At 38.2% G+C, this 17,803-nt stretch overlaps 1 protein-coding gene across 3 annotated transcripts in view; it reads left to right on the top strand.

Moving 5' to 3' along the window:
- UNC13B (unc-13 homolog B) overlaps positions 1 to 17,803 on the top strand; it is a 234,758-nt gene that overhangs the window by 82,651 nt on the left and 134,304 nt on the right. For all 3 annotated transcript variants that reach the window (XM_064380317.1, XM_064380316.1, XM_064380312.1), the window contains exon 7: positions 6,830 to 6,887. In XM_064380317.1, coding sequence (XP_064236387.1) covers positions 6,830 to 6,887 — 58 coding nt within the window. The remainder of the gene's footprint in view (positions 1 to 6,829; positions 6,888 to 17,803) is intronic.

The following is a 17,803-nucleotide window of genomic DNA, read 5'->3' as shown; positions in this document are numbered from 1 at the left end:
TGTATGAAGTTGTATCACATTTTGGTTGTTCTTCCTCTTAAAAACTTTATTATTATGGATATTTTGAAACATGAAAAAATATAGAGTTAGTCTTCCCTTTTTTGCTGGAGTATTTTGAAACCAATCCAGTCAGGTGTGGTGGCTCATGCTGGTAATCCCAGCACTTTGGGAGACCAAGGTGGGCAGATCACTTGAAGTCAGGAGTTCAAGACCAGCCTGGCCAACATGGTGAAACCCTGTCTCTACTAAAAATACAAAAATTAGTCAGACATGGTGGCGGACACCTGTAATCCTAGCTACTGAGGAGGCTGAGGCAGGAGAATCGCTCAAACCCGGGAGGCAGAGGCTTCAGTGAGCCAAGATCACATTACTGCACTCCAGTCTGGGTGGCAGACTGAGACTCCATGTCATAAACAAAAAACAATCCTAGGTGTTATTTTGTCTCACCATAAATACATCAGTATAGATCACTAACAGATAATGCTTTAAAAAAATGCCATTATCACATTGACTTTAGCAATTTCTTAGTGTCATCCAATAGCCAGTCTTTTCAGTTTCTTTTATTAGCTAGAAGATGTTTTTATACAGTTGATTTTTTCATTTCAGGAGCCAGAAATTAGGGTGTCAGCAGGATCAGTTTAGCTCTGTTGTGCCCATTTGGCTATTATGTCTCTTAAATCATTTTACTTTATTTTTGTATTTTTTGTAGAGATGATGTTTCACCATGTTGTCCAGTCTGGTCTCCAACTTTTGGGCTCAAGTGCTTTACCTGCTTTAGGCATACACCACGATGCCCGGCTAATTTTTGTATTTTTTGTAGTGACAGGGTTTCACCTTGTTGCCTAGTCTGGTCTTGAACTCCTGGCCTAGAGCGATCTGCCCTCCTCGGCCTCCCAAAGTGCTGGCATTTCAGGTGTAAGCCACAATGGTTGGCCTTGATATTCTGATTATATTATCGCTTCAGCATTAATTAGCTATGATTTGTCTACAAAAATGAATTTTCTCTTCCTAGCTATTTGGTTTACTGAAGTATAGTCTGTATAAGAAAAACATTCTCTTTATCCACTTTTAGAATAATGAATTGTTGCCTTAGCAACTTCTCAAGGTGACCAATAAGTTGTTTTCTTTTTAAAATGGAATATTACTATGTATTTATGAATTTTGGTATATTTGATTATATATTTCAAGCTATTGCAATTATTCTTTTTTGGAGACAAGTTCTTGCTCTGTTGTCCAGTCTGGAGTGCAGTGACATACTCATAGCTCACTACATCTTCAAACTTTTAGGTTCAAGTGATCCTCCCAGTTCAGCCTCCCAAGTAGCGGAGACTACAGGCACACATCACCACACCTAGCTAGTTTTTAAATTTTTTGTGGAGATGGGGTCTTGCTATCTTGCTGAGGCTGGACATTCTTTCTGATACTAAAATGATCTCATCTTTCGTTAATGGGAGTTTCTTCAAGTTGGCTTCTGTCTCTTCTCTTTTTCTATTTTTATCATGAAAAAAATTAAGTATACGTAAAAATAGAGGAATAATAAAAGGAAGCCCATGTGTATACCCACCCCTAAGATTCAATAATTATCAGGATTTCATCATACTTGCTGCAAAATCATTTTAAAAATACAATATAGAGTATAACTTTTTTTTTTTTTTTTTTTTTTTTTAGTGTAACTTTTTTATTCTACTGTGTGTAACATTTCCCATATATCTCGTGGGCCTAGAAGCACTAATCAAGACTGACTTGGGCACCTACCACTTTATAGAGTTGGACTGTACCACATTGTATTACTTTTCCTACTCATGGACAATTAGGTTTTTGCTATTATAACTGCATGCTGCAGTGAACATTTCTGAACCTGTTTCTCTATTCTTGTATCTGAGAGATTCTCTGGGTGTATAACTGGAAGGATAGTTGTTTGGTTGTAGGATATACTCTGTTCAGCCTTACTAGATATTACTAAATTGCCCTCTAGAGTGATTGTACCAATTTACATCTACCCTTTTCCTGCTTTACTGTTTCCTTACTGACACTTGATGTTATCAGATTTTAAATTGTTATTAATCTAATGAGTAAAACAGAAGCTTATTTCTTATAGTTCTGGAGGCTGGGAAGTCCAAGATCAAGGCACTGGCACATTCATTGTCTGGTGAGGGCCCATTTCCAGGTTCATAGACAGCACCTTGCTGTGTTCTCATATGACGGAGCATGCTCTCTGGAGCCTCTTTTATGAGGGTACTTATGCCATTTATGAAGGCTCCACCCTCATGACCTAATCATCTCCCAAAGGCCCTACCTCCTAGTGTCATCACACAAGTGAATTTTTGGTGAGGACAGGGGCAGTGGGATACAAACTTTCAGACCACAATAGAGGGGAAGATATTTTTTCTTCACAGAAGTGTTATACTACTTTTGTTAGATTTTTTTCCCCCTAATTATTGCAAATGGTACATTCTAAAAATTACATTTTTTAATCGGTTATCACGTTATTATTATAAGTAAATGCTTTGCCGCTCATCTTTTTAAAGTACTGATCTTACTCAACTCTTATTAATAGTTCTAATAGTTTAGCGATTCCCTTAGATTTTCTATGTAGCTAGTTTTTGCATCTTTAAGTTTTTATTCTCCTTCCAATCCTTACCCTTTATTTTTCTAAGTGTTTGAATTGTTTATACTATATATAATATGTATATAATATATATAATTATATATATAATATATATATATAATTACATATATGTATATATGTAAATTTTTTTTAGACAGATTCTCACTTTTTCAGCCAGGCTGGAGTGCATGATCTTGGCTCACTGCAATCTCCACTTCCCGGGCTCAAGCGATTCTCCTGCCTCAGCCTCCCAAGTAGCTGGGATTACAGGCATGTGCCACCATACCTGGCTAATTTTTGTATTTTTTTTTTTTCTTTTTTTTTTTTTTGAGACAGAGTTTCGCTCTTGTTACCCAGGCTGTAGTGCAATGGCGCGATCTCGGCTCACCGCAACCTCCGCCTCCTGGGTTCAGGCAATTCTCCTGCCTCAGCCTCCCAAGTAGCTGGAATTACAGGCACGCGCCACCATGCCCAGCTAATTTTCTGTATCTTTAGTAGAGACGGGGTTTCACCATGTTGACCAGGATGGTCTCGAACTCCTGACCTCAAGTGATCTGCCTGCCTTGGACTCCCAAAGTGCTGGGATTACAGGAGTGAGCTGTGCCAGGCCTGTTTATACATATATTTTTTATTAACAGACTTTATTTTTTAGAAGTTTTAGATTTACAGAAATATTGAGGAGGTATTTATCCTCCCCCCCCCCGCATCTTATAGTTTCCCTTATTATTAACATCTTACATTTATGTAATTGCCAAACAAGTTCACCTTGCTTGCTGCCTAGAAGCTGTTTCATGAAGACAGGGGAATTGCAATGGAAAAAGAGTAATTCACACAAAGCCAGCTTTGCAGGACACTGCAGTTTTATTATTACTCAAATCAGTGTCTGGGAGCATTTGGGCATCAGAATTTTTAAAGATAAATTGGCAGGTAGGGGTTGGGTAGTTGGGAACGCTGATTGGTCAGGTCGTAGATGGAATCATAGCTGGTAGAAGTGAGTTTTTCTTGCTGTCTTCTGTTCTTGTGTGGGATGGCAGAACTGGTTGGGCCAGATTACGGGTCTGAGTGGTGTCAGCTGATCCATCTAGTGCAGGGTCTGCAAAATGTCTCAAGCACTGATCTTAGGTTTTACAATAGTGATGTTATTCCCGGAGCAATTTGGGAAGGTTCACACTTCTTGGAGCCAGAGGCTGCATGACCCCTAAAGTGATTTCTAATCTTGTAGCTAATTTTATTAGTCCTGCAAAGGCAGACTGGTCCCCAGGCAAAGAAGGGAATCTTTTTGGAAAAAGGCTATTATCAATTTTGTTTCAGAGTCAAAACCTTGAATTGAATTCCTTCCCAAAGTTAGTTCAGCTTATATCCAGGTATGAACAAGGACAGCTTAAAGGTTAGAAGCAAGATGGAACTGGTTAGATCTGATTTCTTTCACTGTCATAATTTCCTTAGTTACGATTTTTGCAAAGATAGTTTCATTAGTATGATACATTTGTTACAGTTAATGAACTAGTATTGTTAAATTATTATTAACTAAAGAGTTAGTGTTATTTATTTATTTTATTGTTAACTAAAAAAAAAGCTAAAATTCCATAGTTTATTCAGATTTCCTTAGTTTTTACCTTGTGTCTTTTTTGTTATTGTTCCAGGATCTCATCCAGGATATTGCATTACACTTAGTTGTCATGTCTCCTTAGGCTTCTCTTGGCTGTGACATTTTCTCAGACTTTTCTTGTTTCTCATGACCTTTTATTTGAAACATTCAATGCCTAAGACATCCAGTATAATTTTTAACAGTGTAAGAGTGGAGAACCTAGTCTGTCTTCTGACTGTAAGGAGACTGCTTCATAAGTTTTAAAGTATGCTGTTTGCCATGGATTTTGGTAGCTACTCTTTATCAGATTAAGGAAATTCTGTTTTCTTATTTTCTAAGGATTTTTGTCATGAAAAAGTATGGAGATTTATCAAATCTTCTTCTGCATCTATTAGATCATATAGCTTTTCTCCTTTTATCTGTTTAATATGGTGAATTACATAAGTAGATTTTCAGATATTGAACTGTCCTAGCATTTAATGTCCACCTGGATAGGATATATGTACATTTATATGCTAACACGCATATGTATGCATACATAGTCACATGTAAGTATTACACACACTTATATGACAGATTTGGCCTAGTAATCTATTAATTAGGATTTTGTCTCTATATTCATAAATGAAATTGGCCTGTAATTTTCCTTTCTTGTATTATCCTTATCTGTTTTTTGTAGATAAATATTGTGGCTTTTTTCTTAACTGTCTTAACATTATTAATTATACTCTAGTTGGACTTCAGCTTTCTATTTTGGGCCTGGAACAGATTCATTAAATGTAGCTTCTGAAAATATATACTCTGATCTCTTAGGTCTGAATTCTTGAATACTTAAAATTTTGGGATTCCTCATGGTTATGCCTATGTACTGTCTACAAAAATTATAATTATTTGTAGTGGCTATTATATATAACTAAGTCCTTTTGTTACTTTGGAGTGGATGTTTGACCTTCAAGATGTTTTGAACTTGGCTGGGCAAGGTGGGTCACACCTGTAATCCCAGCACTTTGGGAGGCTGAGGCTGGCGGATCACTGGAGGTCGGGAGTCCAGAAACAGCCTGTCCAACATGGTGAAATCCTGTCTCTACTAAAAAATACAAAAATTAGCTGAGTGTGGTGGCTCATGCCTGTAATCCCAGCTACTCGGGAGGCTGAGGCACAAGAATTGCTTGAGCCCTGGAGGTGAAGGTTGCAGCGAGTTGAGATCTCACCACTATACTCCAGCCTGGCAAAAGAGCAAGAATCCATCTCAAAGAAAAAAAAAAAAAAAAAAAAAGTTTTGAACATTTCTGTGATTGGCAGTTTTGCTAGTGCTATCATACTGTTTATATTGCACTTGACTTTTCTGATCATTCTCCATGGAAATTAGTAATAACAGTGTTTACCTCTGATATTTGTACTGTACTTTATTGCTTATAAAGTATATTTGTATACAAAAAGTGTTTTGTATTTTGGATCCCAACCATTTGAAATGCTCTTCACCACTGATACTCATAAGACTGTTATGTACAACACCATTAACTTTTGTCTGGATTATTGCAATAATTACTCTTTTTCCTCATGTTCCGTACAGTTCAACATATACAGCAGCCAGATTGATCTTTTAAAAGTATAATCATATCATCATCCGCTCATATTTAAAACGCTAAAGGGCTCCTCAGTACACTAGAAAAGTCCAAATTTTTACCATGATTTACAAATTCTGCCTAGAATAAGGCCTTGCACATAGTGGATATTCAATCAATATTTGTTGCGTGAATAAATAACTCATTCGTTGGCAGTTTTAGAGAAGTTCTGACTTGCCAGGGATCTCACAGTTTATGAATAAGTGGCCAGGTCAGGATGAGAACTCCACATCTCAGGTTTGCAAGTTCCTGGTCAAGATACGTTTTTATAATTCTCCAATGGACTCTGAACCAAATTATTCTGTCTTCCAGACTCTGTGTACCCCTGTTAATTTGTTTGTTCCTTTCTCTTTTACCTTCTGAATCCAGTCCATCCTCAAGAATTGCACATAATTCTTTCCTTTTATAGAATATTTTCTTATGTCTTCAGTACCCTGTATTTGTTTTTGTGGTGGTTGTGGTGGGTGGGATAGTGGAGACTACTACAGTGCTAGTGGGAGAGGAACTCTTATAGATACCAGATATTGCACCACATGCTTGGGTAAGCAGTTTCACTTATTTCACATGTGACCTTATGAATGAAGAAGCACTATTGCTTAGAAGTGAGAAAAGAGCCCCAGACAGGTTTTCATTTGGCTCACCTGAATGGGGAAATTTTCTACACATTAGCCCCAGGAAAACTCGGAGGACAGTGAAATACTCTAGGGATTCCAAGGTCAAACCTTCTACAGCTGCCTGGCAGAGCTGGGCGGGTGCCCAGGTTCCCTTGGTCAGGACAGCTTTTTACTGTTCTGCTTTATTTAGCCTGTCTCACTGGGTCAGGCCCATAACCCATAGTCTGGCCTGTACGTCAGGATCACACACAGAAAATAGGAGCAGGCTGTTCTGTTTCTGTTCATTAAAAATTTTGTCTTCAAACACTAAGCCCTTTTATAGGTAGCTGTGATTTTTTTTTCCTCTCTTTACTTGGGCCTCTGATTGTATTTTTTTTCTCCTTTCTGCTTCTAGTATCCTAGTCAAGAGGAAAGCCAGAGGAAGCCATTGCCCACTGCTGCCGCCCAGTGTTGTAAGTGAGAAACTTGTCTATGAATCTCTCTTAATTTCAGCTTTCTGTCGCTTCTCCAAACATGACTTATTCGAATTGGGGAGGGTAGAGACGTCATGTGTGTAAACAAAAGATATTCCCGAAGCACATCTGTCTAGGCACCTACCTCTGATGGCTATCTATTAGCTTTAGGGAGAAGTGTTTTGGTTTCGTGTGACTGTAGGCAGGGGAGTAGGGCTTATCTTTTTTCTACATTTGCTAACTTCTAGCCCTGGAGGAATGATTTAACCCCCTCTATCCCTGTCTTTAAGGCTCAGTTTAAATATCATCACTTCTGGGTAATCTTTGTGCTGTTTTCTCCTTCCTCCAAGTCTAACTTAGGTCTCTTCTGTGTGCTTCCATTCTACCCTGTGTGCACATCCATCATATGACATATATATATTTAGTGGACACGAACACAAAGTTTTAAAAGACATAGACATTGTTCCGTTTTATATTTCTTGCATTTGGCTCAACACCAGATACATAGAACACTTCAATAAAATTTGATAAATGATTGACTGAAATGAGAGAACATGTTATTCCTCCTGAGATTAATTTGTCAAGATCACACAGATTACTTCTTGAAATGAGCCATACATTTTTGGTATATTGTTACCTTCTCCTCAGTTTCCCTCAAAACAGCCTGAGGAAACACTAAAGGACTGACTTAGGGTCTGATCTATTTCACTTTTTCAACCTGTGATATGTGTGTGCATGTGTGTGGCCGGGGTGGGGGGAGGATTGTGCTACTTTTGTGTTGCTCTCGTTTTTCTGAATCTCATGCCAAACTCCATCAACTACAAGTAGCAGATGATACCAATGATTGTAGCATTTGTTGTTGTAATACTAGTAACAATAAGAACTATAGGCTGGGCATGGTTCCCAGCACTTTGGGAGGCTGAGGCAGGAGGATTGCTTGAACCCAGGAGTTTGAGATCAGCCCGGACAACATACTGAGACCTCATCTCTACCAAAAAAAAAAAAAATTAGCCAGGTGTGGTGGCATGTGCCTGTATTCTCAGATACTTGGAAAGCGGATGTGGGAGGATGACTTGAGCCTGGGAAATCGAGGCTGCAGTGAGCCATTCCAAGAGCCTAAGTATACTAACTTATTTAAATATCGCAAAAACCCTAAGACAGATTTTACGGTTGTTCCCATTTTTGAGATAAGGAAACTGAAGCATAAACAGATTGAGGAATTCGCCACAAATCACATAGCTAGTAATTGGTGAAGTAAATATTTAAACACAGAAAACCTGACTTCATAGCCCCTATCTCTGTGTGAACCACTGTATTATATTGCTTCCTTCACATTATTTCTGAAAAGGAAAACCTCTGTCCATGATTTGTGAATCCGTTGGTTGCCTTCCATTTGGTACATTCTATAGGCCACTATCACGATAAAACTAAAGGCCAGTGGTTGAGGTGAACATTTAAAAAATTTATTTAAAGAAAACCTATTTTTCATATGATTTATTGTTAACTTTTGTTTTTTGCCATTTAGGGCCAAACGTTTAAGGTCATAGGAGGTCAGAAGAATCTGACTGAAAAGCATGTTGTGAATTAAAAGCAGGTTGTGAATTACAGATCCTTTTCAAAACCCATTGTAATGAGTTCATGTTGATTGATTTAAACTTTTAAACCTTTTTCCAGGACTCTAATGAGAAGCAAAATGTAACAATTGAGATTTCATTTCCTATTCCTTCCTGGTCTCATTGAAGAAATGCAATTGAAGTGATTAAAGCGCAAATGCCGTGAGCATGGGAGGAAATCAAAAGCTTAAATAATCAAGCACCTTTATTCTCATACATTTTTCATATGTTTACAGGCTATTTTATTTTTCTAAGAATAAGCCATTCTTGTCTTTTGCATGCTCCCTCATATATTTTAATTTTGAGAAATGTTAAACCTATAGAAAAGTTGAAAGAACAGTACCAAGAGTACTCATTACTCTTTACTAGGTTCAGTGACAAGCATTTTGCCAGAATTGCTCTTGCTATCATCCCTCTCTTATTTTTCTCTCATTTTTCTCTATCTCTGTCTCCATACATACATACACAAAAATACACACAAGTATTTTCTGAATCATTTGAATATAAGCTGCACACATTATAAAACATCAGTATGTTTCTGCTCAGAGCTAGGAAAGCCAACATAACTGCAATACCATGATCACAATCAAGAAATTTAATACTGATATAGTAATAGTATCTAAAATACAGTCTATATTAAGAACTCCTTAATTGTCCCCAAAATATTTTGAAAGCTTTATTTTATTTTATTTCTTTCTTTTTCCTGGAAAACTAAAGCAATTAAGAAAGTTTTTTTTTTTATGTTTTAAAAATTTTTATTTAATTTTTAGTTTTTATGAGTACATAGTAGGCATTTATGGAGTACATGAGTATTTTGATACAGGCATACAATGTGTAATAATCACATCAAGGTAAATGAGATATCCATCATCTCAAGCATTTATCATTTCTTTATGTTACAAATACTCCAATTATACTCTGTTAGTTATTTAAAAATGTGTAATAAATTGTTGACTATAGGCACTCAATTGTGCTTGCAAATACTAGATCTTATTCATTCTAGCTTATTCATTCATTCATTGTACCCATTAACCATCCTCACTCTCCTCCCACCGCCAACTCCCCTTCCCAGCTTCTGGTAATCATCCTTCTACTCTCTGTCTCCATGAATTCAAATTGTTTTAATTTTTAGCTCCCACAAATGAGTGAGAACATGTGAAGTTTGTCTTTCTGTGCCTGGCTTATTTCACGCAACATAATGTCCTCCAGTTCCATCTGTATTGTTGCAAATGGTAGGATCTCATTCTTTTTTTATGGATAAATAGTACTCCATTGTGTTTATATACCACAGTTTTCTTTTCCACTCATCTGTTGATAGGTACTTAGGCTGCTTCCAAATCTTGCCTATTGTGAACAGTGCTGTAACAAACATAAGAGTGAAGATATCTCTCTGATATACTTTCACAGCCCTCCCCCGCTATGATCTAGTCAAGAACTACACATTTCATTTATTGTCCTGTCTCTTTATCCTTCCTTCTACGTATTTCATTTATTGTCCTGTTTCTTCAGCCATCCTTCCTTCCTCCTTTTCTTTTCTCTCTCTCTTTCCTTCCTTCTTTCCCTTTCCTTTCCTTTTCCCTTTTCCTTTTCCTTCTTTTCTTTTCTATTTTCTTTTCCTTTCCCTTTCCTTTCTTTCCTTTCTGGAGAGGGAGTCTCGCTCCATTGTTCGGGCTGGAGTGCAGTGGTGCAATCTTGGCTCACTGTAAGCTTTTCCTCCCAGATTCAAGCAATTCTCCTGCCTCAGCCTCCCAAATGGCTGGGACTACAGGCATGTGTCACCACACCTGGCTAATTTTTGTATTTTTAGTAGAGAAGGAGTTTCACCACGTTGGCCAGGCTGGTCTTGAACTTCTGACCTCAAATGATCTGCGTGCCTTGGTCTCCAAAACTGCTGGGATTAAAAGCATTGAGCCACCAAGCCCAGTTGAGTCGTTGTTCTTAACCTGGGTTTGCTGCTGTCTCTCTGTGACTTTGGAAGTCTTCCCACTGTCAACTTCAGTTTCTTGACATAATAAATGGAAGTGTCATTTTAGATGATCTCTAGGAGTTTTTTATCTGTAGCATCATATGACTCTATTACTCTTCCTAGTCCTCAAATGCCTTCACATAGATGGTGCCTCCACTACCCAGTGTGTTAGGATCAATCCTCTGCAGCTATATATAAGATTTTTCCAAAGTATTTTCAGAAATCACTGGGCTACTGCTCTAAAGAAACTCTCCCTTTGATACAAGAGTTAACTTTGACTGGAAGTGGTGGCTCATTCCTGTTATCCCAGCACTTTGAGAAGCCAAGGCGGGAGAATCCCTTGAGGCCGGGAGTTTGAGACCAGCCTGGGCAACATAGTGAGACCCCGGTCTCTATTTAAAAATAGGTAAGTTAAAAAAATTAAACAATGAAAAGAGTTACTCTAGCCCCAGTTATTTGAATATGCTCTTAAAGATGATGGGATTCTTTAAAAGTATTGAGACAAACTACTGCTTCTCCCAATATTTTGTCTCACGTCAAACCTTTCTCTTTTAACATCCAGTAGCAACATTCTGCGTTCACTTTTATTCTGGGAAGTTTTCGTCTCATTTGGTAACAGTGGTATATTTATTTTAAAATGTTGTTGGGTAATTATTGTGATTTATTATGTCCATTTGTTTTCTATCCCCCATATTATTATCAGTTCTAGTATTTGACTGACTTATGCCCATTTCTTGAAAGAAAGGAAAGACAGAGAGCAGAAGAAATAATTTTTGTGGCTTTAGCTTCCCAAAGCCTAAGATTTTAGGAGAATATATAAAATGTTCTGGACTAATGTGAGAGGGAGCAGAGTTTCATCTGAATCTCTCAATTTCTAATTAACAACAGCTTCTTTTGACTTGAATGAGAGGAGAGAAATGCAAGGAGAATGAGGAAAGTAAGAAAATAAATGACCAGCGTAGACACATTGGGACCTTGTGTGTACTTCCTGTGTTAGAGCACTGGTAAAGCAGTAGGAGTCAAAGAGGGCATGGCTAGGTGTTGTGTCTAGGCAGATGGACCATCACGAAGCGATTCCTGTGCTTCAAGTTGCCCATGAGTCCTGGAGTTTCTAGAAGTGGGAAAGTGAGCCTCTGGTCCTATTAGAACCACTCAGGCAGGAATAACAGATGTCTCAGAAGTGTTCTCTGTCCCAGTGACTAAGGACTAGAGGAGATCTGGAATATCTTGATGAATGCCAGTTCACAAAGACATATCCATGCCAAGGGCAGTAACTTCACTGCAGTATCTGTAAGGTTTAAATGAAGCAAGCAAGGTTCGAATGAGGCAACTGAGGCCAGTTATTGAAATAAAGAAATTTAATTGGCTCCGGGGCGTGATTCTGCGGTTCGACAAGAGGGGCCGGAGAAGTCACGTGGACGCCTCTCAGACCTGGGGTTTTATAGGAAGTGAAGGCGTTTGATTGGTTGTGGGAGAGCAGGACGTGGACGTGGGCAAGCTGCCATTGGCAGGTAGGTGGGATTTCCAGTGAGCAGGCCGTCCAGGGGGAGTGGGGCCTGGACGGGACAAAATGCTATTGGGCAGGTCCTGGCGGGGCTTCTCTTAAATTTTGCCGGGGTTCTTTAAGGGCGAGCTAGGTGCTGAGTGCAGAGCTTGGTGCCCCGCGTAGAGTGGTGAGGTCGTTTCTAGACGCGGAGGGGGGTGGGTGTGTCCGAGCTCCCTGCGAGGGAGGGGGATGTGTCTGAGCTCCCTGCGAGGCGACCGGCCTTACAGTATCATCATCATCATCTTTTTTGTTGTTTTTAAAATACTTTTAAGTTCTGGGTTACATGTGCAGAAACACTGCAGTGCTGCAGTGTCTTATTTACATGCTGTGTCAGTATTCAGAGCAGTCTTCATGGGATGGGGCAAGACTTACATTGAGATTGAAGAATGCATATGTGTTCTGAGAGTGATAACATTAGTCTTCCTAGGAGATGTATTGATCTCTTTGTTGGTGGTTGTTTCCTGTTGTTGCCTTTCTAGCTGATACTGCTTGGTTGTTCTTGCCCTCTGAGGGATAGGTGAGTGCGAGCTTTCTCATTGGGGTACAGGTGTGAGTCTCCAAAAGTTATTTTTGGGGACTTCCTGGGATCTTATGTGAGTGATTGCTCTGGTTCAACTTCTTTTGTCCTGCCTCGGAAAGATGTACTTAGCTTGTTGCTGCTGGTATATCACTTAGAGGCTTCTTGAATGGGGAAATATCAAGATAACTCCGACTCAACCACATTCCACAGAATTCATATGACCCATGGGAACTCACGTATCCTTGCCCTGAGAAACAAAGGATAGGCAGGCAGTTCCATTCTCTTTTCTGCCTCCCAGCCCTGCCTCCTCTGTTCCTTTTGGCTGCTTAGGTAGGTACACAGTTCATATTAGCAAGTCTCCTGCCTAAGTAGACATCCAGCCTGTCTGACTCTAATTCCATTCTTGTAGGCACCCCTAACCTTTGTGAATTGTGAAGCTCCTCCTCACTTGGATTCAGAGCAGAAAGGCATTCATTTTTCCCCTCCTCAGGAGGTGGGGAGGGAAGGAGTAACCTCTCTTCACCAATTGCTCTGCAAAGGTTGCTGGGTGCCACATTGACATAGACATTCTACAAGGCTGCTGACAAGGATCTAGTTAAATTGTCTTACAAAATTTTCTAAAATCTGGATTTGTCTGATTATTTCCTCATCATTAGATTCAGGTTACTGCACAGCTGATGTCAATTTGTCCCTTTATTTATGATACGATGTTGATTAGTAGTTCAGATGATGTTTTCCAGATCTCTTTGTTGCAAATATATTTTTCTCTTTTGTAACTAAGTGTGTAGTGGCGGTAATACTTTGAGACTGTGTGTATACTGTTTTTATTTGAGCAAACTTCCATCCATTAGTTTTAGGATTGGTTAAATAAATTGATTTTTATTGATGATTGGTTAAATAAATTGCCTAAATTTATTATTACACTGTGGTTGCAAAATGATGATGTTTTAATTCTGTCATTCCTTTTTAAAAGGAAAAAATAGTTTCTCTATACTTGCACAATTCTGACACCAAATGAGTATGTTTTCCATACCAAGCACTTCTCTGCTGACATCAACTGAGTGTCTCATGACTTAATTCTGACACTAGAGATGTGGAGTTAGTGCAGACCCTACAGGTTGAGGGCCCAGTCCCACAAGACTGCCTGGTACTTTAGACACCCATCATAAATCCCAGATTACTACCTGAACTTCTGACCAACTGGCTATAAACTGGAGTTCCCATGAGCCCCTCCTCAGGTTCAATAATTTGCTAGAATGGCTCTCAGAACCAAGGAAAACAGTTAATTTGGTATTACTCATTGATTAAAAGGATATTTTTGTGTTGATAATCTCCACACCATCTGTTGGAACTAGGGTGTTATTAAGGGGAGCCCCTTCTCCTGTGTACTAGGAGGAGGGCCTTAGGGAGGCCAAGAGGAGAAAAGCATTTCCTTTGATGAAGTCACATCCTGCCTCTGAGCCCACTGATGCTGTAACACTGGCTTGAAAGTTAGAGTGTTCTTTAAAAGCCTTTCTCGGCTGTTAGTATAAAAACAGGATGGTATCAGCTCTTAACTGTTTGCTTGACCGTTATGGAAGGTACAAATCCACAGAACTTCCTTCCCAGAGAACTGGGAAATTGTCCTAGAAATAAACTTTGTACAGTTGAGTGGACATGGATAAGCAACAATTTGTTACTTTGAAGGATTTGTTCCTTGGTAATTGTTTGGTGTATTATCCTGTAAATATTCATGATAGTCCGTTTAGATCCTTTTGCATGTCATTGATACTGGATTGGGTAAAAAAAAATAAATTGGCAATTTTAAAAAATGGGGAAAAAAAGGATATTTTAAAGAATACTAACAAATAGCCAGATGAAGAGATACATTGGGGGAAGTTCAGAAGAGTCTGAGCACAGGATCTTCTGTCCCTGTGGAGTTTTGGGTACACTACTCTCCCTGCATGTGGGTGCATTTTTGTTTACCAATGTGGAAACTCTCTAAACCCCTTTGGTTGGGGTTGTTATGGAGACTTCATTATATAGGTATGATTGGTTAAATCATTGACCAGTGGTGATTAATTAGATCAACATTCAACCCCTCTTTTCTCCCTGGAGGTTGGGAAGTGGGACTGAAAGTTCTAACCCTCTAATCACAAAGTTGGTTCTTGTGGCCACTAGCCTCCATCCTCCAAGAGTTACCGCATTATGATTGAAAGGGGCTTATTATGAATAACAAAAGACATTCTTCTTATCCCTATCACTCAAGGAGTTAAAAGGGATTTAGAAGCTCTGTGCCAAGAACTGGGGGGCAGAGACCAAATATTTATTTCTTATTGTGTCACACTTTTATTTTACTGAGTAGTTGTCAGTCTTTTGTAAAGAAGAGCTTTCCCTCTTCTCACACCCCCTACCCCTTTTTTAAAATGAGTATCACTATGGACACACTATTTTTTTTGAATCTAGTGTTTTGTGATCCTGTTCTGTCATTTTCTTTAATGTTCAAATTGTCCCAAATTTGGCCTATGAGTGTTCCTTTTAACTGGATCCTGTGTCCTTTTGATATGGCCCTATCGTTCTTTGACCACTTCCTTCCTTCCTTATTACAAAATGTTCCAAGCTCATCTTGTAGTTTGCCTCCTCAGTCCTAGAATAAGTCATTTCTCCAGTGAGCCCGGTTATTTTTAGTGGGGAATGGTATTTAGAAATCAAGATCTTGGCACTAGTTTTGCTCATTGCTACAGGAGTGCTCTTGGTTCTTGGCTCTTTGGATAGAACGAGGAAACACAACTATGTTCATACTGGTAGCACCAATTAACACCCTCATCACAAAGTTTTTCCTGGCCTTCTTTCATTCATTCTCTCTCTCTCTCTCTCTCTCTCTCTATATATATATATATATATATAACAGATAGATAGATATATCTTCCAGTGAGAACCTCTCTTCCCAAGAACATCAAATTATTTATTCATTTGCTATATCCTATAATGTACACAAGCAGATTTTAGGATTAATATACCAGTGCTATTACCAAAAACAAGACAACAGTCTTTAAGGTTCTTGAAAGTTTTTCTTTTTTTAACCTTAGAATGTAACTCACGTAAGATTACAAAACTACCAGCACTCCAGAAATTTAACAAAATTTTATAATGTCATTGATATCTATCCTGTATTCAGATATCCCCAATTTCCCCCCAAACTTTCTTGTCCTTTTTGTCCCATTGTAGAGTTTAATCAAGGTTCACACATTGCATTTGTATGTGGTATGATTTGAGTGTCTAAGATCATCTTTTTGCATGTGGATTTCCAATTGTCCTAAGATGATTTGTTAAAAAGGCATTTTCTCCTCCATTAAATTGCCTTTGCATCTTTGTTAAAAATCATTCTTAGTACCACTACAAGTTCCCATTACCTTCCTTCCAGGGCCGTTTAGCAGGTTAGATTTTATATATTTACATTAGAAAGTGGATATACTTTATTTTAGGATATGTTCCTCAGATGTGGCCTCGGCTGGGAGTTGGTAGCATATACCAAGAGATGCATGCTGCTTTTTGCATGCTTGAGCCTCAGTACATCATGTTTACTTTTGCAGGTATTATTTCTCCTCAATTTATAGAGCTACTCTGAGGCTGTGCAATCTGATTTGCATATTTGATACAAATCTTGCAACAAATGGTATCAGTATAATATAAACATTTAGCCACAAGGCTAAATGGTCAGAAGTTGAGCTAGAAGGATAAACTGGTCTGTTCCTTTTCCAACCATATCTAAACTTTCTAAGGTATGTATACTTCACTCTTCAATAAGGATATTTCTGCCTGTATCTTGTCAAATAATGTAGCAGCACACCATGTTGCCATACCAAACAGTCTGACTACTACTAAATTCAATAACTTTCTGCTCTTTTCAATTTTTATACATGTCTGCTTTGCCCACCCACTATATTAATGACAGTATCACTGGCTACAATTGGGAATTAAATCAAAAGTGATTTAGCATCTGACAAGGGTTTGGTGAGATGATTACTTACACTGCTAGGGTATATAAATTAGTATAACCTTTCTAACTCAATGATTTTACCTCTAGGAAGTGTTCAAGGAAAATAACTAGAGGTACAAAAGAAGATTTATGTATAGGTTTTATTTATAATGATGAAAAATTACAAAGAAAGGAAGAATGGATAATTATGGTTTCCATATGATAGAATCATATACTTTTACATAAATTTTTAAGATACAGGAAATATGTGTACAAGTTTTAAAAAATAGGATCCTAACCTGATTAAGATAATCCCGCTTATCTAAAAAATAAGTTATATACACATGTACATAGAAAAACCCCAAGGAAATGTAGTTTTAATAATGGCTTTCAGTGGTAGGATTATAGGTAAGTTTTTTTTTTTTTTTTTTGATGGAGTCTTACCCTGTTGCCCAGGCTGTAGTGCAGTGGTGCAATCTCGGCCCACTGCAACCTCTGCCTCCCAGGTTCAAGCGATTCTCCGCCTCAGCCTCCTGAGTAGCTGGGACTATAAGCGCCTACCACCACACCTGGCTAATTTTTGTATTTTTAGTAGAGACAGGGTTTCACCATGTTGGCCAGGCTGGTCTTGAACTCCTGATCTCAAATGATCCACCCATCATGGCCTCCCAAAGTGCTGGATTACAGACATGAGCCACCACACCTGGCGTGTTTTATTTTTTCTTTATACTTTATTGCACTTTCTAGATTTCCTCCAAAGAACATGCATTTTTTATGATAATTTAAAAAGAGATAAATATTTTTAAATGACCCCAGGCCTGACAATACAGAAGCAAGTTATTGTAGATTCACTTTTTTAGTTTGAATTTGAGAATTAGTTGAATGATAGTTTATTGTTGAGATTGACATAGTTTAGTTCAACAATAGCGGTGATTCCTTCACTGAAAATTCTAAGTAGCTTTTAGAGTTGTGGTGTACCTTTTATTGATAATATCCTTGAAGTCTCCCTTAACCACTTATCTTGTCTGAAACAAAAAGTTTCTGGGGTCTGTGTTATTTCTATATGTATTATCTCAAAGATAACTTGAGCTTCCACTTGAGATACAGCCCACCTTGGAGTTTCAAAGAGATTTTTCTGGCTACCTATTAAGGGTTTGTTTGACTGGTTTTGTTACAGTATTGCCTATAATTAGTTATCTATATAAATCATAAACCAAAATGTCTTGAGTATGAATCATTCTTTTAAATTAGTAAAACAGGGCATAACTCAACATATTGTATCATTCTTTTAAATTAGTAAAACAGGACATAAC

The sequence above is a fragment of the Aotus nancymaae genome, unplaced genomic scaffold, assembly GCF_030222135.1.
Source record: "Aotus nancymaae isolate 86718 unplaced genomic scaffold, 86718_ANA_hifiasm-v0.15.2.pri h1tg000003l, whole genome shotgun sequence".
NCBI classification, from domain to species: Eukaryota; Metazoa; Chordata; class Mammalia; order Primates; family Aotidae; genus Aotus; species Aotus nancymaae.
Note: the sequence above shows the minus strand (reverse complement) of the source record. Positions and strands in the feature narration are given on the sequence as shown.